Raw genomic sequence first — 23,383 nt, forward strand, 5'->3', positions numbered from 1 at the left:
GCTCGGCTCAGAGTCCATAAAACCTCACACCATCACCGCGCCGCTTTATGGGCAGCAGCATGTTTAGAATGAGGTGCCTGACAGCAGATAACATCTGAATCCATTATGGCGGCTGATGTTCCGGGAATGGAGCGCAGAAAACAGACTCATCTGGAGGTTTGGAGGGCAGGCAGGGGGGGTAAGAAGAGACGGATCGGGGGCAGGAGGAGGCGGCCCGGCTTTTCTTCACATGGCTGCACTGATTATCAACCAAAACCTGACAGATTCACCAAGAAAGGCTTCCTTTGGCTTTACCAACAAGTTCTGGGAGAAAAGCAAATCAGCGTCTCATTTCTGATCATTTCTAACGGCTGCAGCAGATCCACAGCTAGTGGTGACCGACAAACCGCATAAACACTGAAACCCACAACTAAGGCCCCGTTTACACGACAACGATTTCGGGGGAAAACGGAAGAGTTTTGTTGCGTTTGTAGTGTGCGTTTACACGAAACCACCGAATGTTTTCTCTAACAACGGCACAGATTGAAAACGGGTTCCAGACCAGCTCATGCATAGTATGACGCAAAACATAGCTGCTTCCTACAATCCACAGAAGAAGAAGAAACTACTCACAATGCTGGTGTTACTGTTTCCCCATCAGATTCGGTTCCCTCAGCGTCTCTTCACCGCTCCGCACCGCCCAGGTGGCAAAATACACGGCTGCTTGTTCAGCGCTCTAATCTAGAGAACTACGGACCAGGACCAGCCCGGCTCCAAACGAGTTTAACAGGAGGGGCACCGACTTATTTTGGGGGGCAAAATGAGTCTACGTAGCTGAACATAGACAACAACACCAGCAGCCTACAGGCTACTTGTTAACAAGCTTAACGTGCTGTATTGATATTAGCCAGTCATCTTTTAGCTAACATCACCTGCATCCAACAGCTTTACTCAACTCAGTCGGTTAGTTCGGGGGAAAAACTGTGCCAAGTTATTTACGTTTTGCTGGTTTGCTGCCATGATTCTAACACACACCTGCGCAGCAGCAGCAGGTCTCCTTCGCTGCCTCACAGGTGTAAACCCAGCGCAAGCGTCTCAGCGTTCATGTTGCGTTTGAAGGCGGCTCGGAAAAACAGGTTACGACTTGTTAGCGACGGATAAAACTGTTTTAACTGCTGAAAAAGGTAACAGAGGACACGGATATGGGACGTGCGGGAACTCCTATTTTATCAAATTGATATAGGAATAACAGACTGTTGGCCATTCCAAGGTAAAAACAATAAACAGCTTCCAGTCCGGGGCCGCTACAGACACCGTGAAAGCTCAAACAAGGTTTTTCGGCAAAGTTATCCCACTTTTTCCAACTGCATGCGCCCTAATCAGACGCACACAATGCGTGTTCTCTCACGGAAATCCACATGCCTTCAAGTACAACATTTTTTTAAACACATGCGCACTTTCAAAGTTTCAAAGAACCTAGCACCAACTAGGCGCAGCAAGAGCATTACACGTTTTCGATGTGCACCGTTACTGTGTAAACACAGATCGTAATCAGAACGTTATCGTGTAAACGATCCAACAAAAACGGAACAAAAGTGCCGTTTTTGTTGGATCGTTGTCGTGTAAACGCCCCCTAAATATCTAGTTAGCAGGCTAAGGATTTAGCTTCAAGTTGAATTTTTTGTTAAACTAAAACAACTTAGCTTCAGATAAATATCTGGCTTGACGCTGCATATTTATCTTGGTATGTGAAAATTTAGTTTGAAGCTTCAAAGTAAATATTAGCAAACTAAATATTTAAACTAATGTTCAGCAAGAAGCTACATACTTAGAATGCTAAGTAGATATTTAGTGAGAGACTAGATATTTAGCTTCAAAATAAATGTTTAGCTGGCTAAATATCTAGTTTGATGAATAAATATTTAATTTGGAGCTAAATATGTTGGTTCAAAAAATATTTAGATGCTAACTAATCAATCAATCTGATTTTATTTGTATAGCAGCTTTTGGCAACAAGGCATTTCAAAGTGCTTTACATCATAAAAACACCAAGTCATAGAAAACACAGCCAACATTACACTTTGCACATCAGATTATTGATTAATGTTTCATGATTAGGTTTCAAATATGACTCTAAACAGCTGAGTTTTAGTTTAAAGCAGTGGTTCTTAATCTTTCTTGAGGTACCGAACCCACCAGTTTCATATGCGCATTCACTGAACCCTTCAGTAGTGATAAATAAAATATGATTTCCCCCCCCCAAAATTCAAGACATAGGGGTGACCCCATGATCACCAAGTCTTCCTAAAAGGTGGAGTCTCTGAAAAGAGTTCTTCAAAATATAGTCAGTGTTTTCAGCTAAGTTGAGGTGACTGTCCAGGAACGACCCAAGGTATTTAAAATTTGAAACAGTTTCAACAGGTTGGCCATCGAGAGAAACTGGAACCACTTTAAGGTCATTTAATTAGCTCTACATTCTTAAGAGAATGAAAAATTTATAATAATAAAGACTTTGTGGTATTCTGATTTAGTAATGTAATTATATTAGTTGTGTTACCACCCCCACGCCACTAGAGGCAGTAGCAACCCCGAAAAGATGCAACGGTGTTTAGTACATAGTACAGATTTAGAAGTTCACCGAAAGCTACAGAATTTGGTAAAAACTGAGCTTTGCTTAAGTAATTAAGGACACAAGTTCAAATCCATGCTGAGTGGAGCCCCTTCAATCAGGGCTCCTCCACAGCTCTGATTGGCTAAGCTATGTAACGTGATCCTCTGATTGGCTAAGCTATGTAACGTGATCCTCTGATTGGCTAAGCAATGTAACGTGATCCTCTGATTGGCTAAGCAATGTAACGTGATCCTCTGATTGGCTAAGCAATGTAACGTGATCCTCTGATTGGCTAAGCAATGTAACGTGATCCTCTGATTGGCTAAGCAATGTAACGTGATCCTCTGCAGCAAGTGATGGCAAAGCGGGGCGTCATCACGACTTTACACAAATGTGTCTTTACCTCCGCGGCAGAGGCTCCGCCGAACCCCTGAGACCGACTCACCGAACCCCTGAGGTCCAATCGAACCAGGTTAAGAACCACTGGGTTAGACTTAAAGGAACTCAGGGTTTCAGCTGATTTGCAGTTTTCTGGAAGTTTGTCCCAGATTTGTGATGCAAAGAAGCTGCTAGTCCAATTACTTAGCAAAAACTTAGCTTGCCAACTAGATATTGATAATATACCAACTAAACTGAACCTCCACTGTTTCCTCCAACAAGCCATATTAATTTCCGACTGTCCAACGTCACAGTCGCCACAAAAAGCGACGAGCTCAGTGATGTAATAATTGCCGGTGTGTTTGTCTGCATTCGTTTCAACGCCGCTGATATATGTCACCACGTCTGAACACCAGCTGCCGTCATGAACGTCCCGCCATGAACGCCTCGTCACGACGAGCATCACCCACACAGCTGGCCGACACAACCGCCAATCAAATTAACTGGCCGATTAAACTCGTAATGCGGCACGCAGAACATAACCAATTACCTGCAGTCGGCCAGATGCAACCTGAAGGTAAAGCCAGATGTTTAATTACAAAACTGGATGTAAATTGAGAATTATGGAAATCTGAAGGGCTTTCAAAAACAAGCCCCAAAGAAGGAGATGAGCTTTTAATGGCCGACTCGGTGACAACGGTTTCAAAATAATGTTGGAAAAGAAGATTTAGCTGAGATTCTGAGAGAAGCTGCTCTGCCCGTCAGGCTGCATGTTTTTGGTGTCTTGATTTATGTCTGCAGTCGTAGCAACGCCTGTTTTTGTTGGATTTCAACTTTCACCTCAAAGAACCTCAGAGATTTTCTGAGGCGCCTTCAATACAGAAAACCTTAAAATAACTGATTATTATTCACAACTTTGGTCTTTAATGTGAAACTTTCACTTAATGGAGCCATTATGTTTAAAATAAGAGTTGATAGTTTTGGAAACTTGAGCTCTTTTTGTCTCTGTCTCTCTCTGTGTCTCTCTCTGTCTCTCCCTCTCTATCTATCTCTATCTTTCTCTCTCTTTCTGTGTCTCTCTCTCCTCTTTCTCTGTCTCTCGCTCCTGTCTCTCTCAGTCTCTCTTCTGTCTCTCTCTCCTCTTTCTCTCTCCGTCTCTGTGTGTCTTTCTCTCTCTTCTTTCTCTCTCTGTCTCTCTCTCCTCTTTCTCTCCCTCTCAGTCTCTCTGTGTCTCTTTCTGTCTCTCTCTACCTATCTCTGTGTGCCTCTCTCTTCTGTCACTCTCTATCTTCTCTTTCTCTCTCTCTCTATCTCTCTCCCTCTCCTCTTTCTCTCTCCCTGTCTCTCTCCCTCTCCTCTTTCTCTCTCTCTCTCCTCTTTCTCTCTCTATGTGTCTGTCTCTCTCTCCTCTCTCTCCCCTCCCCCTCTCTCTCCTGTCTCTCTCTCCCTCTGTGTCTCTCTCTCTCTCTCCTCTTTTTCTCTCTCTCTCAAACTTCTCAAAAATCCCCTAAATGTAATTCTTGGGTTTTAATTCCAAAGCCATTAAATTTCCTCTTCAAAATAAACTAGAAAAGTTAGTATTGATTGTGAGTCGTTATGTGAATCAGAAGTGAACAGATATCAGTTTGATTAGTAATAAATGTGATTCTAGTTGAGGTTTATGCAAAGAAAAAACATATTTTTGTAAATATATTAGAGACATCTCCTTGGAAAAGTCAACAATGTAAAGTTCAGACTGATTTTTTAAACATTTTTAGTTTGACGTACTTTAACATCACAGCTAAATATTGTCCAGCAGAGAGAGAAGAAGGTTTCTGTGTTTCGCTCTAAAGGGAGTTAAGGAGCAAATTATCCTGCAAAACAACCATTAAACTGTGGTTTGACAAAGCAACTTCAGGAAGACATTAAAATCAGATTTACGGACTGAATGCATGCAAAATCTAACGTTTTGATCCCAAATGGGTGATAAGGTTTACCGCTCCTCCCAAAAAGAAACAAAGAACATTTACGCAAAGAGATGCTGTGGATAAATGAAGGAAACGTGTCGGCTGGCGTCGGGTCTTACCAGGTCTCTGTGGGTTTGCTTCTGGGGTTCAGCGCTCTAAAAAACGAGGAGGGGAAACGGGGAGAGGAGGCAGAAGAACCAGAAGGAGTCAAGCAACAGATATTCACGAATTGAAACTGTTCAAATTTGATGGTGTGAGTTTCTGCAGATGGAGGAAGATGGAAACATGAAACGGAGAGACGATGAACCTCAGCCGACAGATTCACAAATCAGCCTCAACTTTTTAACTACCTAATAGAAATAATCATCAGTTGTGATGGAAGAGAGGTATGGCTCTCCGCCCAGGGTGCTACACCAGCAGAGGGCAACATGAGCGCCTCCAAAAAAACGACAACAAAAATAGTTAGCTGCAAGTGTAAAGGTTGACATTTCACTGCTTTTAAGGGATTTTCTAGAACAAAATTACTGAATAGATTCATCTATTTTATTTATAACGGATAAAAAGCAACAAAACATGAAGTTTAGTGCTCATTTTTTCTAGCATTTGAACCACATTAGATTGGAAAAACCATGATGCACAGTAAAACTGACCTAATTTTAACTGATGAATGATTAATAAAATTACTGGTGGGACTTAAAGTTTTTATAATCAAGTTATTTGCAGAGTCTGTAATTAATTAATTGCATTTAAATTTAAAAAATTTGGCAAAATAAGCAATATTTTCAATTGAGAAACCCTTCTTGATGCTACATTTTTGAAGCATCAGACGTATCTGCTCACCAAATGAGATATTTGTTGTTTTTAATCTGTTATTTGGGTTTTTCAACCATCAGATTTCAGCTTTTCAGTATTTCAGGAAGCTTCTTTAACATTAGCGTTAGCAGTTTAGCATGTTTACCACTAAGATGCTACTTTTAGGCTCGAATAGCTTTGCTAACAGGCTAACTCCTTTTGGCACAACTTGAACATAAGCCTTTCCAGCGACCAATCAGATTTTAAAGCAAAATTAACCCCCAGAGAGCCAAGAGGTTTGGCTACATCGTTCATCGTTGTCGTTAGCGGATGTAGCCTGTGCGTCAGATTTACAGGCGTACCAGAAACGCAACACAAAGGTTCCGACGTGAAACTGCGACCATGTCTGCAGCTCACACCAGATATTACATATATTTGAAAATGTATTTTTTATTGCTGTCCCTTTTTGTTTATTTAGCATTTTGTTTATTTAGCATTTGTGGTATTGTTTTACAGATTAAATGCTCGAACCTGCTGAAAACGACACGGCGCAGCTCACAGCAATTATCCTCCAAACAAAACGCCGTTCATGCTGTTCTTTTCTCGTCAAAGCATCAAACAACCAAGACTTTTTTTTTCCTTCTTCACAGACAAAAAAAAAGGTTTATTTTGTTTGGTGGGAACGGATTTGTTTCAGCTAAACTATAAAAGAAGAAAATACAGCGAGGCATTCCTGGCAGCTATGACGCCCACACACAGACTCAGAGGATCGGGTTGCCAGATCCAGTTCCCATCCGTCTCCAAGCAGCTGATACAAAGACTTGGATTGTTTTGTTTTACAGTTTGTTTTGTTGCCTGATTTTATTATGCAATCTATTTGTTATGCAATGATAAATACAGTAAAGTTGGACTAAATTGTTTAAAAAAAAAACTCGGTGCAGGATTTTAGATAAAAACCTCAGAGTTGATCAAATTCAGTCATTTTATGCAGGATTTTTTTGTAATAGTGCCCCAGTAGAAGAAGAATTAGCTAAATAATAAAAATAATTTGAAATATGACATTTTATATCAGTGATACAAGCTTTTAAAATAGCAGCAGCAGAAACGGTTTAACGCTGAATTGTGTGCCACCTGTGGCAGTAATATACCAGCTGCTGATTTTATGTTTTCATTACTCTGCATTAGGTGTAATTTATTAGACTGAGTTGAGCCTGTTGACTCATTTAAATTCAGAAATTTAAATCCACTCATCGTGGCCATGAGTATCGCATCATTTTTGATTCATTTAAACTTTTTTTCTCCTGATAAAAAGATTAAATAATTATATTTCTATAATCTGCATCAGGTGAAATGCAAACACACAGGTTCATATGTATGCATACACCCACCCGAGTGTTTTGTTGCCACTTCTAACCAACTACAGAAACAGCTGTGAAGCACGGTGGTGGCAGAATCATGCAGAGGGATTGTTTCTATGCCAGTTTTCAACTTGACCTCAAATCAGCAGACAGTAGGAATTTGCATAAAATTGGGTCAACGACTCAAAACTGGTTTTGAAATGGAAGCATGAAATAATACCTGACCTTTGACCCCAAGGAGAGCAGACGGAAGCTTAAACCATCGTTTCCATCCGTCAGTATACGGATCGGATCCCCTACTCCCGACATCTCACACAGCCAGACGGAGATTTAAAGTGGAGCAGCAAAAGCAAATGAGGTGGATTAGCAGAGCTAGCTAACAGCTGAAGGTGTCTCTACTGCTCTGGTTTTCATCTCTTAACTTGTTAACAAAACTGTCTTACAGCAACAGTCTTCAGTCAGAGGCTTCTTCAGATTAGTTGCAGCACTGACTGCTACTGGAGATCAAGTTCAAAGTTCAGGTTTACTTTCAAAAATGTGGCGACAAATTCTCACTGCCCACAGAATCACCATCCACAAAGACTCTCTGAAGATACTTACAGGATGTCACTGAGGAAAACATTTAATTTCCCTTTGAGATAAATGAAATATTTTTGAATTCAACTAAATTTTTCAAATTTAAAACTGCTGCTGCTTGATAACGGACATTCAGTTTAGAGCGGATGACAGTTTTAACACGCTATACAGATATTTTTGAGTCACTACATGTTAAAAGAAACTAAAAACAAATTCAAACCTCTTGATTTTTACACTTTATAGCTGCAGAATGCAACTTTAATATATATTAAAAAAAGATTTGTTGATATTTGTTCAAACTGTTTCCATGTTATGAAAGGATAATATGAGACAGATCAAAAATCAAGCTCCTCTGCCATCTCCCAGTGGTAACTAGAATCAACCAATCAGAGCCAGGAGGCGGGGCTTAGCGCTATCAATCATCCTCAAGCCAGCATAGCCGGTCATGGATGTTCAGGCTAGTTAGCATAGCCAGGCATAACAGAGGATAAACAGTTTTCCTGCAACAATAAGTTGTTTCTCTGCTGTTAATGCATTGAGCAGCGAGTACATGAGGATGATTGACAGCGGTCGGACCCTCCTTCTGGCGCCGATTGGTTGATTTTGGTCACATTTTTGTAGACGGCAATAGAAGCTCGACGTAGATCGATTTTTTCAAATTATCTGTCACATTTTGCACAGTCACACCAGAGTGAAAGTTTCAACAAATATATATATAAAAACTATTTTTATAAAAGTTAAATAGTGCGTCTTTAAAGTTAGAGGATGTTTCACAATTTTACTCCGGAAAAGGGAACAATTCAGATGAATAAGAGAAATTAGGCTGCATTTTTTGGTCCTGAATAAGTTTTAAAAAGCTGCAAAAAGTTGGGATATTTGGATTTAAAGGCTTTGTTTACTTGTCTTTATCTGTATTTAGACCTGGATAAAACTTCAAGTTTAACGTTTAGAAACTCCAGACACGTTTCAATCATAAAGATTTCCGTCTCTGCTTGTCGGCAGCGAGATGTGAGGATGGCGCCTGATTGATATTCAAGCCCAGTTTGTTTATTCCCTCCCTCCTTGCAACCTGGCCTGCGTCTGTCTGCTCGTTCCCACATCCATCAATCTGAGAGTCAGCTCTGAGGTAAAACACACAGATGGAGGCGGAAGTGAAGAGATGCAGAGGGGAATAAGCAGGAGAGATAAAGATAAAGAGCGAGAGAAGGCAATAAAGAGCGAGATCTCTGCAGGTTTGCCTCCTGATAACAGAGGAGAGCAGCGACAGGGCGGGAAAATCGATCTGCACGCTCAGACGGAGCGAAGTGAAAAGTTGTGACAGCTCACTGCGAGCAAACACACACACAGAGGAAGATGAAGGGATGAAGAGCAGCAGCGGAGGCGGAGACTTACGACTTCTCGGGGTGGGAAAGTGTCTTCCTGGCGTAGAACCAGCAGCCCCACCGCGCCGCCCATCGGAGTGTTCCTGAGCAACGAGACGACCTCCTCCTGCGTCCGGCCGTTCAGGTCCACGCCGTTCACCTGGACCGGAGCAAACATGGCGTCATCAGAGAAAACGCAAATGTGGCGTCATCAGAGAAAACGCAAACATGGCGTCATCAGAGAAAACGCAAATGTGGCGTCATCAGAGAAAACGCAAACATGGCGTCATCAGAGAAAACGCAAACGTGGCGCCATCAGAGAAAACGTAAACGTGGCGCCATCAGAGAAAACGTAAACATGGCGTCATCAGAGAAAACACAAACATGGCGTCATCAGAGAAAACGCAAACGTGGCGTCATCACAGAGAAAACGCAAACATGGCGTCATCAACAGGCACGTGCAGAGGGGGAGGAGGGTTGTGGTGCTTGAGCACCTATCCCTTTTGCTCCTTGCCCCCAAGTGCCCTTTAGGTCAATTTTTTTTGTTTGTTTTTTTTTGGTATTACTTCCTAAGCCCTCTTCTGACACATAATAACATGTACTAAAATTATTTGTTTTTTGTTTATTTTTTGTACAACATAATAAGCCCTCCGGTCACCTTTGACCTTTTGCCCGTGACGCATGACGCAGTTGCCTCTCGCGCAGTGAGATAAGGCGGCTAACTGGAGCTCAACGTAGCGAGCGTTCCAGATTACAGAACAGCTTTTGGTGAATTATAAAAAAACGTTTTTGGTGAATAAAGTGAAGTAGACTTGCTGCTTGTCAGATGATGGAAAACGTTGAAGTATCGTTTCTGCTGCAGCTCGGAGTCGCGGTTTAAGCAGAGAGGTAATGAAATACAACAGACACTGACAGGCCTCTGCGTCTGCCTTTCTCTGAAGAACTACTGAGCAGGAGGAGACAGCCAGGTGAGGAGAAACTGTTCTTATCTATCGATTGAGTATTTTTATCATACTGACATTAGGCTGCTGTTGTTGTGCTATTAGCTAACTGCTAGCTAACGACTTTGCTAGAAAAGCTAGATAACTAAAAAGCTTCTTCCCCGTGTACGAGGCACATCGCACGTGCAATCTTCTAATTTCCTTTGCTGCAGAATGTACATTGCATTTATTCTAGCTTTAGGTAAATGTATGTTAAATAAAAGTCCAACAAGGATATTCATTTAGAATTAAAAATAACTCACCCTGAATTACCATGATAGATATAATGAATGTAATAAAAGTGTCATTAATGAAGGGGAAAAAACTCAATCCAGACTTTAAGTTTAGTTTCTGGTTCACAGAGTATGAAGTTAATTTTGTTTCCCAATTATTCAATGGAAACAAAAAACTAACCTCAGTTAAGTAAAATAAAATTGTAATTAAAACTTTTGGAATTGCAATGATTTCTTTTTTTAAAAAAAAAAACAAATCGTTTTGTTTAAAATACTTTTTTATTAAATAAATTTTTACCAAACAAACTTTTATTTGTGTACATCAGAAATCTTTAGTTGAGATTTTGGGCCCTGCAAACGATATCATGTGAGAATCACAAGTAAAACTTTGAGTCACAAACAAAAACTTAGAATAGAACGAAAAGATTCATGACAAGCGTAAATAAGTTTGTTTTGCAAAAAAGAAAGTTAACTTCATGAGTCAAAAATGTGTGATTTAAATTAAAAAAAAAAGTTTTTTAAGCAAAACTCAGTAGGCTTTTCTCATGGTGACATTCATTAACAATTCAATGTTTGCTTTTTTTTTTCTGCAGTTCCACGTTAAAGTTTGATGCAGCACTGCTTTCCTGAATGGACCATCTTCATCTCCACTGTAGCAAACAGGCAGCTCTTTTATAGATTACAGTCACTAAAAGGTTGCATTGTGTCCTTGTTTATATTTTTAATAGTGTAATTCTGTAAAGACAAAATATGTCTGGTGATCCAGCTCTGATTTACATAACCTGCTAAATTGCGGGTTTGAATATTGCAAAACTTTCCTATAACAAAATAGACCTGCAGAAAGAAATTACTAATAAAATATCTTACATAAGAATAGTGTTATGCTCTATATGGAGATGTTCGTTAGCTTTGAATGTATGTGACACATTTTTGTAATTTATCATTGTTTACTAAACTCTGAAAGCTGAGAGGCTGTTAACATTCTGTCCTAATAGGCGGTTAGATGGGCCTTTTTTTTGTTGTTGAGCACCTGCCACTTCAGTGGTCCCTGCACGGAGAAAAGGCAAACATGGCGTCAACACAGAGAACACGCAAACATGAGATCATCAGAGAAAAGGCAAACATATCGTCATCAAAGACTAAACGCAAACATGGCGTCACAGAGAAAATTAAAACATGGCGTCATCACAGAGAAAACGCAAACATGGCGTCATAAGAGAAAAGGCAAACATGGCGTCAAAGACAAAACGCAAACATGGCGTCATCAAAGAAAACGCAAACATGGCGTCATCAAAGAAAACGCAAACATGGCGTCATCACAGAGAAAACGCAAACATGGCGTCATAAGAGAAAAGGCAAACATGGCGTCAAAGACAAAACGCAAACATGGCGTCATCAAAAAAAACGCAAACATGGCGTCATCAAAGAAAACGCAAACATGGCGTCATCAAAGAAAACGCAAACTGGCGTCAAAGAAAACGCAAACATGGCGTCATCAAAGAAAAGGCAAACGTGGCGTCATCACAGAGAAAACGCAAACGTGGCGTCAGAGAAAACGCAAACGTGGCGTCAGAGAAAACGCAAACGTGGCGTCCGAGAAAACGCAAACATGGCGTCATCAAAGACTAAACGCAAACATGGCGTCATCAAAGACTAAAGGCAAACATGGCGTCATCAGAGAAAAAGCAAACATGGTGTCATAAGAGAAAACGCAAACATGGCGTAATCAGAGAAAATTCAAACATGGCGTCATAAGAGAAAATGCAAACATGGCGTCATAAGAGAAAACGCAAACATGGCGTCATAAGAGAAAACGCAAACATGGCGTCATCAGAGAAAATTCAAACATGGCGTCATCAAAGAATGAACACAAACGTGACGTCATCAAACACTAAACTCAAACATGGCGTCATCAGAGACCAAAGTCAAAAATGGCGTCATCAGAGACCAAAGTCAAAAATGGCGTCATCAAAGACTAAAGTCAAACATGGTGTCATCAAAGAAAACGCAAACGTGGCGTCATAAGATTAAACGCAAACATGGCGTCATCAAAGATTAAACGCAAACATGGCGTCATAAAAGAAAACGCAAACATGGCGTCATCAAAGAAAACGCAAACATGGCGTCATCAAAGAAAACGCAAACATGGCGTCATCAAAGAAAAGGCAAACGTGGCGTCATCACAGAGAAAACGCAAACGTGGCGTCAGAGAAAACGCAAACGTGGCGTCCGAGAAAACGCAAACATGGCGTCATCAAAGACTAAACGCAAACATGGCGTCATCAAAGACTAAAGGCAAACATGGCGTCATCAGAGAAAACGCAAACATGGCGTCATCAAAGACTAAAGTCAAACGTGGCGTCATCAAGAGAAAAAGCAAACATGGTGTCATAAAAGAAAACGCAAACATGGCGTCATAAGAAAAAACGCAAACATGGCGTCATCAGAGAAAATTCAAACATGGCGTCATCAAAGAATGAACACAAACGTGACGTCATCAAACACTAAACTCAAACATGGCGTCATCAGAGACCAAAGTCAAATGAGGCGTCATCAAGAGAAAAAGCAAACATGGCGTCATCAAAGACTAAACGCAAACGTGGCGTCATCAAGAGAAAACGCAAACATGGCGTCATCAAAGAATGATGACGTTTGCGTCATCAGTGTTTGAAGACGCAAACGTGGCGTCATCAAATACTAAACTCAAACATGGCGTCACCAAAGAAAACGCATACGTGGCGTCATCAGAGAAAAGGCAAACACGGCATCATCACAGAGAAGAAGCAAAAGTGGCGTCATCAAAGATTAAGTCAAATATGGCGTCATCAAAGACTAAAGTCAAACATGGCGTCAAAGAAAACGCAAACGTGGCGTCATCAAAGATTAAACGCAAACATTGCGTCAGAGAAAATTCAAACATGGCGTCATCACAGAGAAAACGCAAACGTGGCGTCAGAGAAAATTCAAACATGGCGTCATCAAAGAAAACGCAAACGTGGCGTCATCAAAGATTAAACGCAAACATTGCGTCATCAGAGAAAATTCAAACGTGGCGTCATCAAAGAAAACGCAAACGTGGCGTCATCAAAGATTAAACGCAAACGTGGCGTCATCACAGAGAAGAAGCAAACATGGCGTCATCAAAGACTAAAGTCAAACATGGCGTCATCAGAGAAAACACAAATACGCCGTCATCACAGAGAAGAAGCAAACATGGCGTCATCAAAGACTAAAGTCAAACATGGCGTCATCAGAGACCAAAGTCAAAAATGGCGTCATCAAAAAAAAGCAAACATGGCGTCATCAAAGAAAAGGCAAACGTGGCGTCATCAAAGACTAAACGCAAATGTGGCGTCATCAGAGAAAACGCAAACATGGCGTCAAAGACTAAAGTCAAACGAGGCGTCATCAAGAGAAAAAGCAAACATGGTGTCATAAGAGAAAATTCAAACATGGCGTCATCAAAGACTAAAGGCAAACATGGCGTCATCAGAGAAAACGCAAACGTGGCGTCATCAAGAGAAAAAGCAAACATGGCGTCATAAGAGAAAACGCAAACATGGCGTCATAAGAGAAAACGCAAACATGGCGTCATAAGAGAAAACGCAAACATGGCGTCATAAGAGAAAACGTAAACATGGCGTCATAAGAGAAAACGCAAACATGGTGTCAGAGAAAATTCAAACATGGCGTCATCAAAGAATGAACACAAACGTGATGTCATCAAACACTAAACTCAAACACGGCGTCATCAGAGACCAAAGTCAAAAATGGCGTCATCAGAGAACAAAGTCAAAAATGGCGTCATCAGAGACCAAAGTCAAAAATGGTGTCATCAAAGAAAAAGCAAACGTGGCGTCATAAGAAGAAAACGCAAACATGGCGTCATCAAAGACTAAACGCAAACATGGCGTCATCAAAGACTAAAGGCAAACATGGCGTCATCAGAGAAAACGCAAACATGGTGTCATCAAAGACTAAAGTCAAACGTGGCGTCATCAAGAGAAAAAGCAAACATGGCGTCATAAAAGAAAACGCAAACATGGCGTCATAAGAAAAAACGCAAACATGGCGTCATCAGAGAAAACTCAAACATGGCGTCATCAAAGAATGAACACAAACGTGACGTCATCAAACACTAAACTCAAACATGGCGTCATCAAAGAATGAACACAAACGTGACGTCATCAAACACTAAACTCAAACATGGCGTCATCAGAGACCAAAGTCAAAAATGGCGTCATCAGAGACCAAAGTCAAAAATGGCGTCATCAAAGACTAAAGTCAAACATGGTGTCATCAAAGAAAAAGCAAACGTGGCGTCATAAGATTAAACGCAAACATGGCGTCATCAAAGATTAAACGCAAACATGGCGTCATAAAAGAAAACGCAAACATGGCGTCATCAAAGAAAACGCAAACATGGCGTCATCAAAGATTAAACGCAAACATGGCGTCATCAAAGAAAAGGCAAACGTGGCGTCATCACAGAGAAAACGCAAACGTGGCGTCAGAGAAAACGCAAACGTGGCGTCCGAGAAAACGCAAACATGGCGTCATCAAAGACTAAACACAAACATGGCGTCATCAAAGACTAAAGGCAAACATGGCGTCATCAGAGAAAACGCAAACATGGCGTCATAAGAAAAAACGCAAACATGGCGTCATCAGAGAAAATTCAAACATGGCGTCATCAAAGAATGAACACAAACGTGACGTCATCAAACACTAAACTCAAACATGGCGTCATCAAAGAATGAACACAAACGTGACGTCATCAAACACTAAACTCAAACATGGCGTCATCAGAGACCAAAGTCAAATATGGCGTTTTCAAAGAAAATGCAAACATGGCGTCATCAAAGAAAACGCAAACATGGCGTCATCAAAGACTAAAGTCAAACGTGGCGTCATCAAGAGAAAAAGCAAACATGGCGTCATCAAAGAATGAACACAAACGTGACGTCATCAAAGAATGAACACAAACGTGACGTCATCAAACACTAAACTCAAACATGGCGTCATCAGAGACCAAAGTCAAAAATGGCGTCATCAAAGAAAATGCAAACATGGCATCATCAAAGAAAAGGCAAACGTGGCGTCATCAAAGACTAAACGCAAACGTGGCGTCATCAAGAGAAAACGCAAACATGGCGTCATCAAAGAATGATGACGTTTGCGTCATCAGTGTTTGAAGACGCAAACGGGGCGTCATCAAACACTAAACTCAAACATGGCGTCATCAAAGACTAAACGCAAAGGTGGCGTCAGAGAAAACGCAAAAATGGCGTCAGAGAAAATTCAAACATGGCGTCATCAAAAACTAAACGCATACGTGGCGTCAGAGAAAAGGCAAACACGGCATCATCACAGAGAAGAAACAAAAGTGGCGTCATCAAAGACTAAAGTCAAACATGGCGCCAGAGACCAATGTCAAAAATGGCGTCATCAAAGATTAAACGCAAACATAGCGTCATCAAATAAAACGCAAACGTGGCGACAGAGAAAACGCAAACGTGGCGTCATCAGAGAAAACGCAAACATGGCGTCAGAGAAAACGCAAACGTGGCGTCATCAAAGAATGAACACAAACGTGACGTCATCAAACACTAAACTCAAACATGGCGTCATCAGAGACCAAAGTCAAAAATGGCGTCATCAGAGACCAAAGTCAAAAATGGCGTCATCAAAGACTAAAGTCAAACATGGCGTCATCAAAGAAAACGCAAACGTGGCGTCATAAGATTAAACGCAAACATGGCGTCAAAGAAAACGCAAACATGGCGTCATCAAAGATTAAACGCAAACATGGCGTCATCAAAGAAAAGGCAAACGTGGCGTCAGAGAAAACGCAAACATGGCGTCATCAAAGACTAAACGCAAACATGGCGTCATCAGAGAAAACGCAAACATGGCGTCATCAAAGACTAAAGTCAAACGTGGCGTCATCAAGAGAAAAAGCAAACATGGCGTCATAAAAGAAAACGCAAACATGGCGTCATAAGAAAAAACGCAAACATGGCGTCATCAGAGAAAACTCAAACATGGCGTCATCAAAGAATGAACACAAACGTGACGTCATCAAACACTAAACTCAAACATGGCGTCATCAAAGAATGAACACAAACGTGACGTCATCAAACACTAAACTCAAACATGGCGTCATCAGAGACCAAAGTCAAAAATGGCGTCATCAGAGACCAAAGTCAAAAATGGCGTCATCAAAGATTAAACGCAAACATGGCGTCATCAAAGAAAAGGCAAACGTGGCGTCATCACAGAGAAAACGCAAACGTGGCGTCAGAGAAAACGCAAACGTGGCGTCCGAGAAAACGCAAACATGGCGTCATCAAAGACTAAACACAAACATGGCGTCATCAAAGACTAAAGGCAAACATGGCGTCATCAGAGAAAACGCAAACATGGCGTCATAAGAAAAAACGCAAACATGGCGTCATCAGAGAAAATTCAAACATGGCGTCATCAAAGAATGAACACAAACGTGACGTCATCAAACACTAAACTCAAACATGGCGTCATCAAAGAATGAACACAAACGTGACGTCATCAAACACTAAACTCAAACATGGCGTCATCAGAGACCAAAGTCAAATATGGCGTTTTCAAAGAAAATGCAAACATGGCGTCATCAAAGAAAACGCAAACATGGCGTCATCAAAGACTAAAGTCAAACGTGGCGTCATCAAGAGAAAAAGCAAACATGGCGTCATAAAAGAAAACGCAAACATGGCGTCATCAGAGAAAACTCAAACATGGCGTCATCAAAGAATGAACACAAACGTGACGTCATCAAACACTAAACGCAAACATGGCGTCATAAGAAAAAACGCAAACATGGCGTCATCAGAGAAAATTCAAACATGGCGTCATCAAAGAATGAACACAAACGTGACGTCATCAAACACTAAACTCAAACATGGCGTCATCAAAGAAAAGGCAAACGTGGCGTCATCAAAGACTAAACGCAAACGTGGCGTCATCAAGAGAAAACGCAAACATGGCGTCATCAAAGAATGATGACGTTTGCGTCATCAGTGTTTGAAGACGCAAACGGGGCGTCATCAAACACTAAACTCAAACATGGCGTCATCAAAGACTAAACGCAAAGGTGGCGTCAGAGAAAACGCAAAAATGGCGTCAGAGAAAATTCAAACATGGCGTCATCAAAAACTAAACGCATACGTGGCGTCAGAGAAAAGGCAAACACGGCATCATCACAGAGAAGAAACAAAAGTGGCGTCATCAAAGACTAAAGTCAAACATGGCGTCAGAGACCAATGTCAAAAATGGCGTCATCAAAGATTAAACGCAAACATAGCGTCATCAAATAAAACGCAAACGTGGCGACAGAGAAAACGCAAACGTGGCGTCATCAGAGAAAACGCAAACATGGCGTCAGAGAAAACGCAAACGTGGCGTCATCAAAGAATGAACACAAACGTGACGTCATCAAACACTAAACTCAAACATGGCGTCATCAGAGACCAAAGTCAAAAATGGCGTCATCAGAGACCAAAGTCAAAAATGGCGTCATCAAAGACTAAAGTCAAACATGGCGTCATCAAAGAAAACGCAAACGTGGCGTCATAAGATTAAACGCAAACATGGCGTCATCAAAGATTAAACGCAAACATGGCGTCATAAAAGAAAACGCAAACATGGCGTCAAAGAAAACGCAAACATGGCGTCATCAAAGATTAAACGCAAACATGGCGTCATCAAAGAAAAGGCAAACGTGGCGTCATCACAAAGAAAACGCAAACGTGGCGTCAGAGAAAACGCAAACATGGCGTCATCAAAGACTAAACGCAAACATGGCGTCATCAGAGAAAACGCAAACATGGCGTCATCAAAGACTAAAGTCAAACGTGGCGTCATCAAGAGAAAAAGCAAACATGGCGTCATAAAAGAAAACGCAAACATGGCGTCATAAGAAAAAACGCAAACATGGCGTCATCAGAGAAAACTCAAACATGGCGTCATCAAAGAATGAACACAAACGTGACGTCATCAAACACTAAACTCAAACATGGCGTCATCAAAGAATGAACACAAACGTGACGTCATCAAACACTAAACTCAAACATGGCGTCATCAGAGACCAAAGTCAAAAATGGCGTCATCAGAGACCAAAGTCAAAAATGGCGTCATCAAAGACTAAAGTCAAACATGGTGTCATCAAAGAAAAAGCAAACGTGGCGTCATAAGATTAAACGCAAACATGGCGTCATCAAAGATTAAACGCAAACATGGCGTCATAAAAGAAAACGCAAACATGGCGTCATCAAAGAAAACGCAAACATGGCGTCATCAAAGATTAAACGCAAACATGGCGTCATCAAAGAAAAGGCAAACGTGGCGTCATCACAGAGAAAACGCAAACGTGGCGTCAGAGAAAACGCAAACGTGGCGTCCGAGAAAACACAAACATGGCGTCATCAAAGACTAAACACAAACATGGCGTCATCAAAGACTAAAGGCAAACATGGCGTCATCAGAGAAAACGCAAACATGGCGTCATAAGAAAAAACGCAAACATGGCGTCATCAGAGAAAATTCAAACATGGCGTCATCAAAGAATGAACACAAACGTGACGTCATCAAACACTAAACTCAAACATGGCGTCATCAAAGAATGAACACAAACGTGACGTCATCAAACACTAAACTCAAACATGGCGTCATCAGAGACCAAAGTCAAATATGGCGTTTTCAAAGAAAATGCAAACATGGCGTCATCAAAGAAAACGCAAACATGGCGTCATCAAAGACTAAAGTCAAACGTGGCGTCATCAAGAGAAAAAGCAAACATGGCGTCATAAAAGAAAACGCAAACATGGCGTCATCAGAGAAAACTCAAACATGGCGTCATCAAAGAATGAACACAAACGTGACGTCATCAAAGAATGAACACAAACGTGACGTCATCAAACACTAAACTCAAACATGGCGTCATCAGAGACCAAAGTCAAAAATGGCGTCATCAAAGAAAATGCAAACATGGCATCATCAAAGAAAAGGCAAACGTGGCGTCATCAAAGACTAAACGCAAACGTGGCGTCATCAAAGACTAAACGCAAACGTGGCGTCATCAAGAGAAAACGCAAACATGGCGTCATCAAAGAATGATGACGTTTGCGTCATCAGTGTTTGAAGACGCAAACGGGGCGTCATCAAACACTAAACTCAAACATGGCGTCATCAAAGACTAAACGCAAAGGTGGCGTCAGAGAAAACGCAAAAATGGCGTCAGAGAAAATTCAAACATGGCGTCATCAAAAACTAAACGCATACGTGGCGTCAGAGAAAAGGCAAACACGGCATCATCACAGAGAAGAAACAAAAGTGGCGTCATCAAAGACTAAAGTCAAACATGGCGCCAGAGACCAATGTCAAAAATGGCGTCATCAAAGATTAAACGCAAACATAGCGTCATCAAATAAAACGCAAACGTGGCGACAGAGAAAACGCAAACGTGGCGTCATCAGAGAAAACGCAAACATGGCGTCAGAGAAAACGCAAACGTGGCGTCATCAAAGAATGAACACAAACGTGACGTCATCAAACACTAAACTCAAACATGGCGTCATCAGAGACCAAAGTCAAAAATGGCGTCATCAGAGACCAAAGTCAAAAATGGCGTCATCAAAGACTAAAGTCAAACATGGCGTCATCAAAGAAAACGCAAACGTGGCGTCATAAGATTAAACGCAAACATGGCGTCATCAAAGATTAAACGCAAACATGGCGTCATAAAAGAAAACGCAAACATGGCGTCAAAGAAAACGCAAACATGGCGTCATCAAAGATTAAACGCAAACATGGCGTCATCAAAGAAAAGGCAAACGTGGCGTCATCACAGAGAAAACGCAAACGTGGCGTCAGAGAAAACGCAAACATGGCGTCATCAAAGACTAAACGCAAACATGGCGTCATCAGAGAAAACGCAAACATGGCGTCATCAAAGACTAAAGTCAAACGTGGCGTCATCAAGAGAAAAAGCAAACATGGCGTCATAAAAGAAAACGCAAACATGGCGTCATAAGAAAAAACGCAAACATGGCGTCATCAGAGAAAACTCAAACATGGCGTCATCAAAGAATGAACACAAACGTGACGTCATCAAACACTAAACTCAAACATGGCGTCATCAAAGAATGAACACAAACGTGACGTCATCAAACACTAAACTCAAACATGGCGTCATCAGAGACCAAAGTCAAAAATGGCGTCATCAGAGACCAAAGTCAAAAATGGCGTCATCAAAGACTAAAGTCAAACATGGTGACATCAAAGAAAAAGCAAACGTGGCGTCATAAGATTAAACGCAAACATGGCGTCATCAAAGATTAAACGCAAACATGGCGTCATAAAAGAAAACGCAAACATGGCGTCATCAAAGAAAACGCAAACATGGCGTCATCAAAGATTAAACGCAAACATGGCGTCATCAAAGAAAAGGCAAACGTGGCGTCATCACAGAGAAAACGCAAACGTGGCGTCAGAGAAAACGCAAACGTGGCGTCCGAGAAAACACAAACATGGCGTCATCAAAGACTAAACACAAACATGGCGTCATCAAAGACTAAAGGCAAACATGGCGTCATCAGAGAAAACGCAAACATGGCGTCATAAGAAAAAACGCAAACATGGCGTCATCAGAGAAAATTCAAACATGGCGTCATCAAAGAATGAACACAAACGTGACGTCATCAAACACTAAACTCAAACATGGCGTCATCAAAGAATGAACACAAACGTGACGTCATCAAACACTAAACTCAAACATGGCGTCATCAGAGACCAAAGTCAAATATGGCGTTTTCAAAGAAAATGCAAACATGGCGTCATCAAAGAAAACGCAAACATGGCGTCATCAAAGACTAAAGTCAAACGTGGCGTCATCAAGAGAAAAAGCAAACATGGCGTCATAAAAGAAAACGCAAACATGGCGTCATCAGAGAAAACTCAAACATGGCGTCATCAAAGAATGAACACAAACGTGACGTCATCAAAGAATGAACACAAACGTGACGTCATCAAACACTAAACTCAAACATGGCGTCATCAGAGACCAAAGTCAAAAATGGCGTCATCAAAGAAAATGCAAACATGGCGTCATCAAAGAAAATGCAAACATGGCATCATCAAAGAAAAGGCAAACGTGGCGTCATCAAAGACTAAACGCAAACGTGGCGTCATCAAGAGAAAACGCAAACATGGCGTCATCAAAGAATGATGACGTTTGCGTCATCAGTGTTTGAAGACGCAAACGGGGCGTCATCAAACACTAAACTCAAACATGGCGTCATCAAAGACTAAACGCAAAGGTGGCGTCAGAGAAAACGCAAAAATGGCGTCAGAGAAAATTCAAACATGGCGTCATCAAAAACTAAACGCATACGTGGCGTCAGAGAAAAGGCAAACACGGCATCATCACAGAGAAGAAACAAAAGTGGCGTCATCAAAGACTAAAGTCAAACATGGCGTCAGAGACCAATGTCAAAAATGGCGTCATCAAAGATTAAACGCAAACATAGCGTCATCAAATAAAACGCAAACGTGGCGACAGAGAAAACGCAAACGTGGCGTCATCAGAGAAAACGCAAACATGGCGTCAGAGAAAACGCAAACGTGGCGTCATCAAAGACTAAAGTCAAACATGGCGTCATCAAAGAAAACGCAATCATGGCGTCATCAAAGAATACGCAAACGTGGTGTCATAAGATTAAACGCAAACATGGCGTCATCAAAGAAAATGCAAATGTGGCGTCATCAAAGAAAATGCAAATGTGGCGTCATCAAAGGCTAAACGCAAACGTGGCGTCATCAAATAAAACGCAAACGTGGCGTCATCAAAGATTAAACGCAAACATGGCGTCATCAAAGATTAAACGCAAACATGGCGTCAGAGAAAACGCAAATGTGGCGTCATCAAAGACTAAATGCAAATGTGGCGTCATCAAATAAAACGCAAACGTGGCGTCATCAAAGAAAAGGCAAACGTGACGTCATCAAAGACTAAACGCAAACGTGGCGTCATCACAGAAAACGCAAACATGGCGTCAGAGAAAACGCAAACGTGGCGTCATCGAAGACTAAAGTCAAACATGGCGTCATCAGAGAAAACGCAAACATGGCGTCATCAAAGAATACGCAAACGTGGCGTCAGAGAAAACGCAAACATGGCGTCATCAAAGACTGAAGGCAAACATGGCGTCATCAAAGACTAAACGCAAACATGGCGTCATCAAAGACTAAAGGCAAACATGGCGTCATCAGAGAAAACGCAAACATGGCGTCATCAAAGAATACGCAAACGTGGCGTCATAAGATTAAACGCAAACATGGCGTCATCAAAGAAAATGCAAATGTGGCGTCAAAGACTAAATGCAAACGTGGCGTCAGAGAAAATGCAAACGTGGCGTCATCAAAGAAAAGGCAAACGTGACGTCATCAAAGACTAAACGCAAACGTGGCGTCATCAAATAAAACGGAAACGTGGCGTCATCAAAGAAAACGCAAACGTGGCGTCATCAAAGAAAACGCAAACGTGGCGTCATCAAAGTAAAGGCAAACGTGACGTCATCAAAGACTAAACGCAAACGTGGCGTCATCAAATAAAACGGAAATGTGGCGTCATCAAAGAAAACGCAAACGTGGCGTCATCAAAGAAAAGGCAAACGTGACGTCATCAAAGACTAAAGTCAAACATGGCGTCATCACAGAAAACGCAAACATGGCGTCAGAGAAAACGCAAACGTGGCGTCATCAAAGACTAAAGGCAAACATGGCGTCAGAGAAAACGCAAACGTGGCGTCATCAAAGACTAAACGCAAACATGGCGTCATCAAAGACTAAAGGCAAACATGGCGTCATCAGAGAAAACGCAAACATGGCGTCATCAAAGAATACGCAAACGTGGCGTCATAAGATTAAACGCAAACATGGCGTCATCAAAGAAAATGCAAATGTGGCGTCAAAGACTAAATGCAAACGTGGCGTCAGAGAAAATGCAAACGTGGCGTCATCAAAGAAAAGGCAAACGTGACGTCATCAAAGACTAAACGCAAACGTGGCGTCATCAAATAAAACGGAAACGTGGCGTCATCAAAGAAAACGCAAACGTGGCGTCATCAAAGTAAAGG

General features: G+C 41.5%; 1 protein-coding gene across 10 annotated transcripts in view; it reads right to left on the minus strand.

Annotated features, from left to right (window-relative positions):
• Window positions 1-23,383, minus strand: part of pard3ab (par-3 family cell polarity regulator alpha, b) — a 277,414-nt gene that overhangs the window by 120,108 nt on the left and 133,923 nt on the right. For 8 of the 10 annotated variants that reach the window (XM_008433894.3, XM_017309968.2, XM_008433895.3 and 5 more), the window contains 2 exons: window positions 9,033-9,161; window positions 5,034-5,069 (listed from right to left, as the gene is read on the minus strand). In XM_008433894.3, the coding sequence (XP_008432116.2) occupies window positions 5,034-5,069; window positions 9,033-9,161 (165 nt within the window). The remainder of the gene's footprint in view (window positions 1-5,033; window positions 5,070-9,032; window positions 9,162-23,383) is intronic. The other 2 variants (XM_008433899.3, XM_008433892.3) reach the window with 1 other exon arrangement.

This window comes from Poecilia reticulata, chromosome 17, assembly GCF_904066995.2.
Source record: "Poecilia reticulata chromosome 17, P_reticulata-male-v2, whole genome shotgun sequence".
NCBI lineage: Eukaryota > Metazoa > Chordata > Actinopteri > Cyprinodontiformes > Poeciliidae > Poecilia > Poecilia reticulata.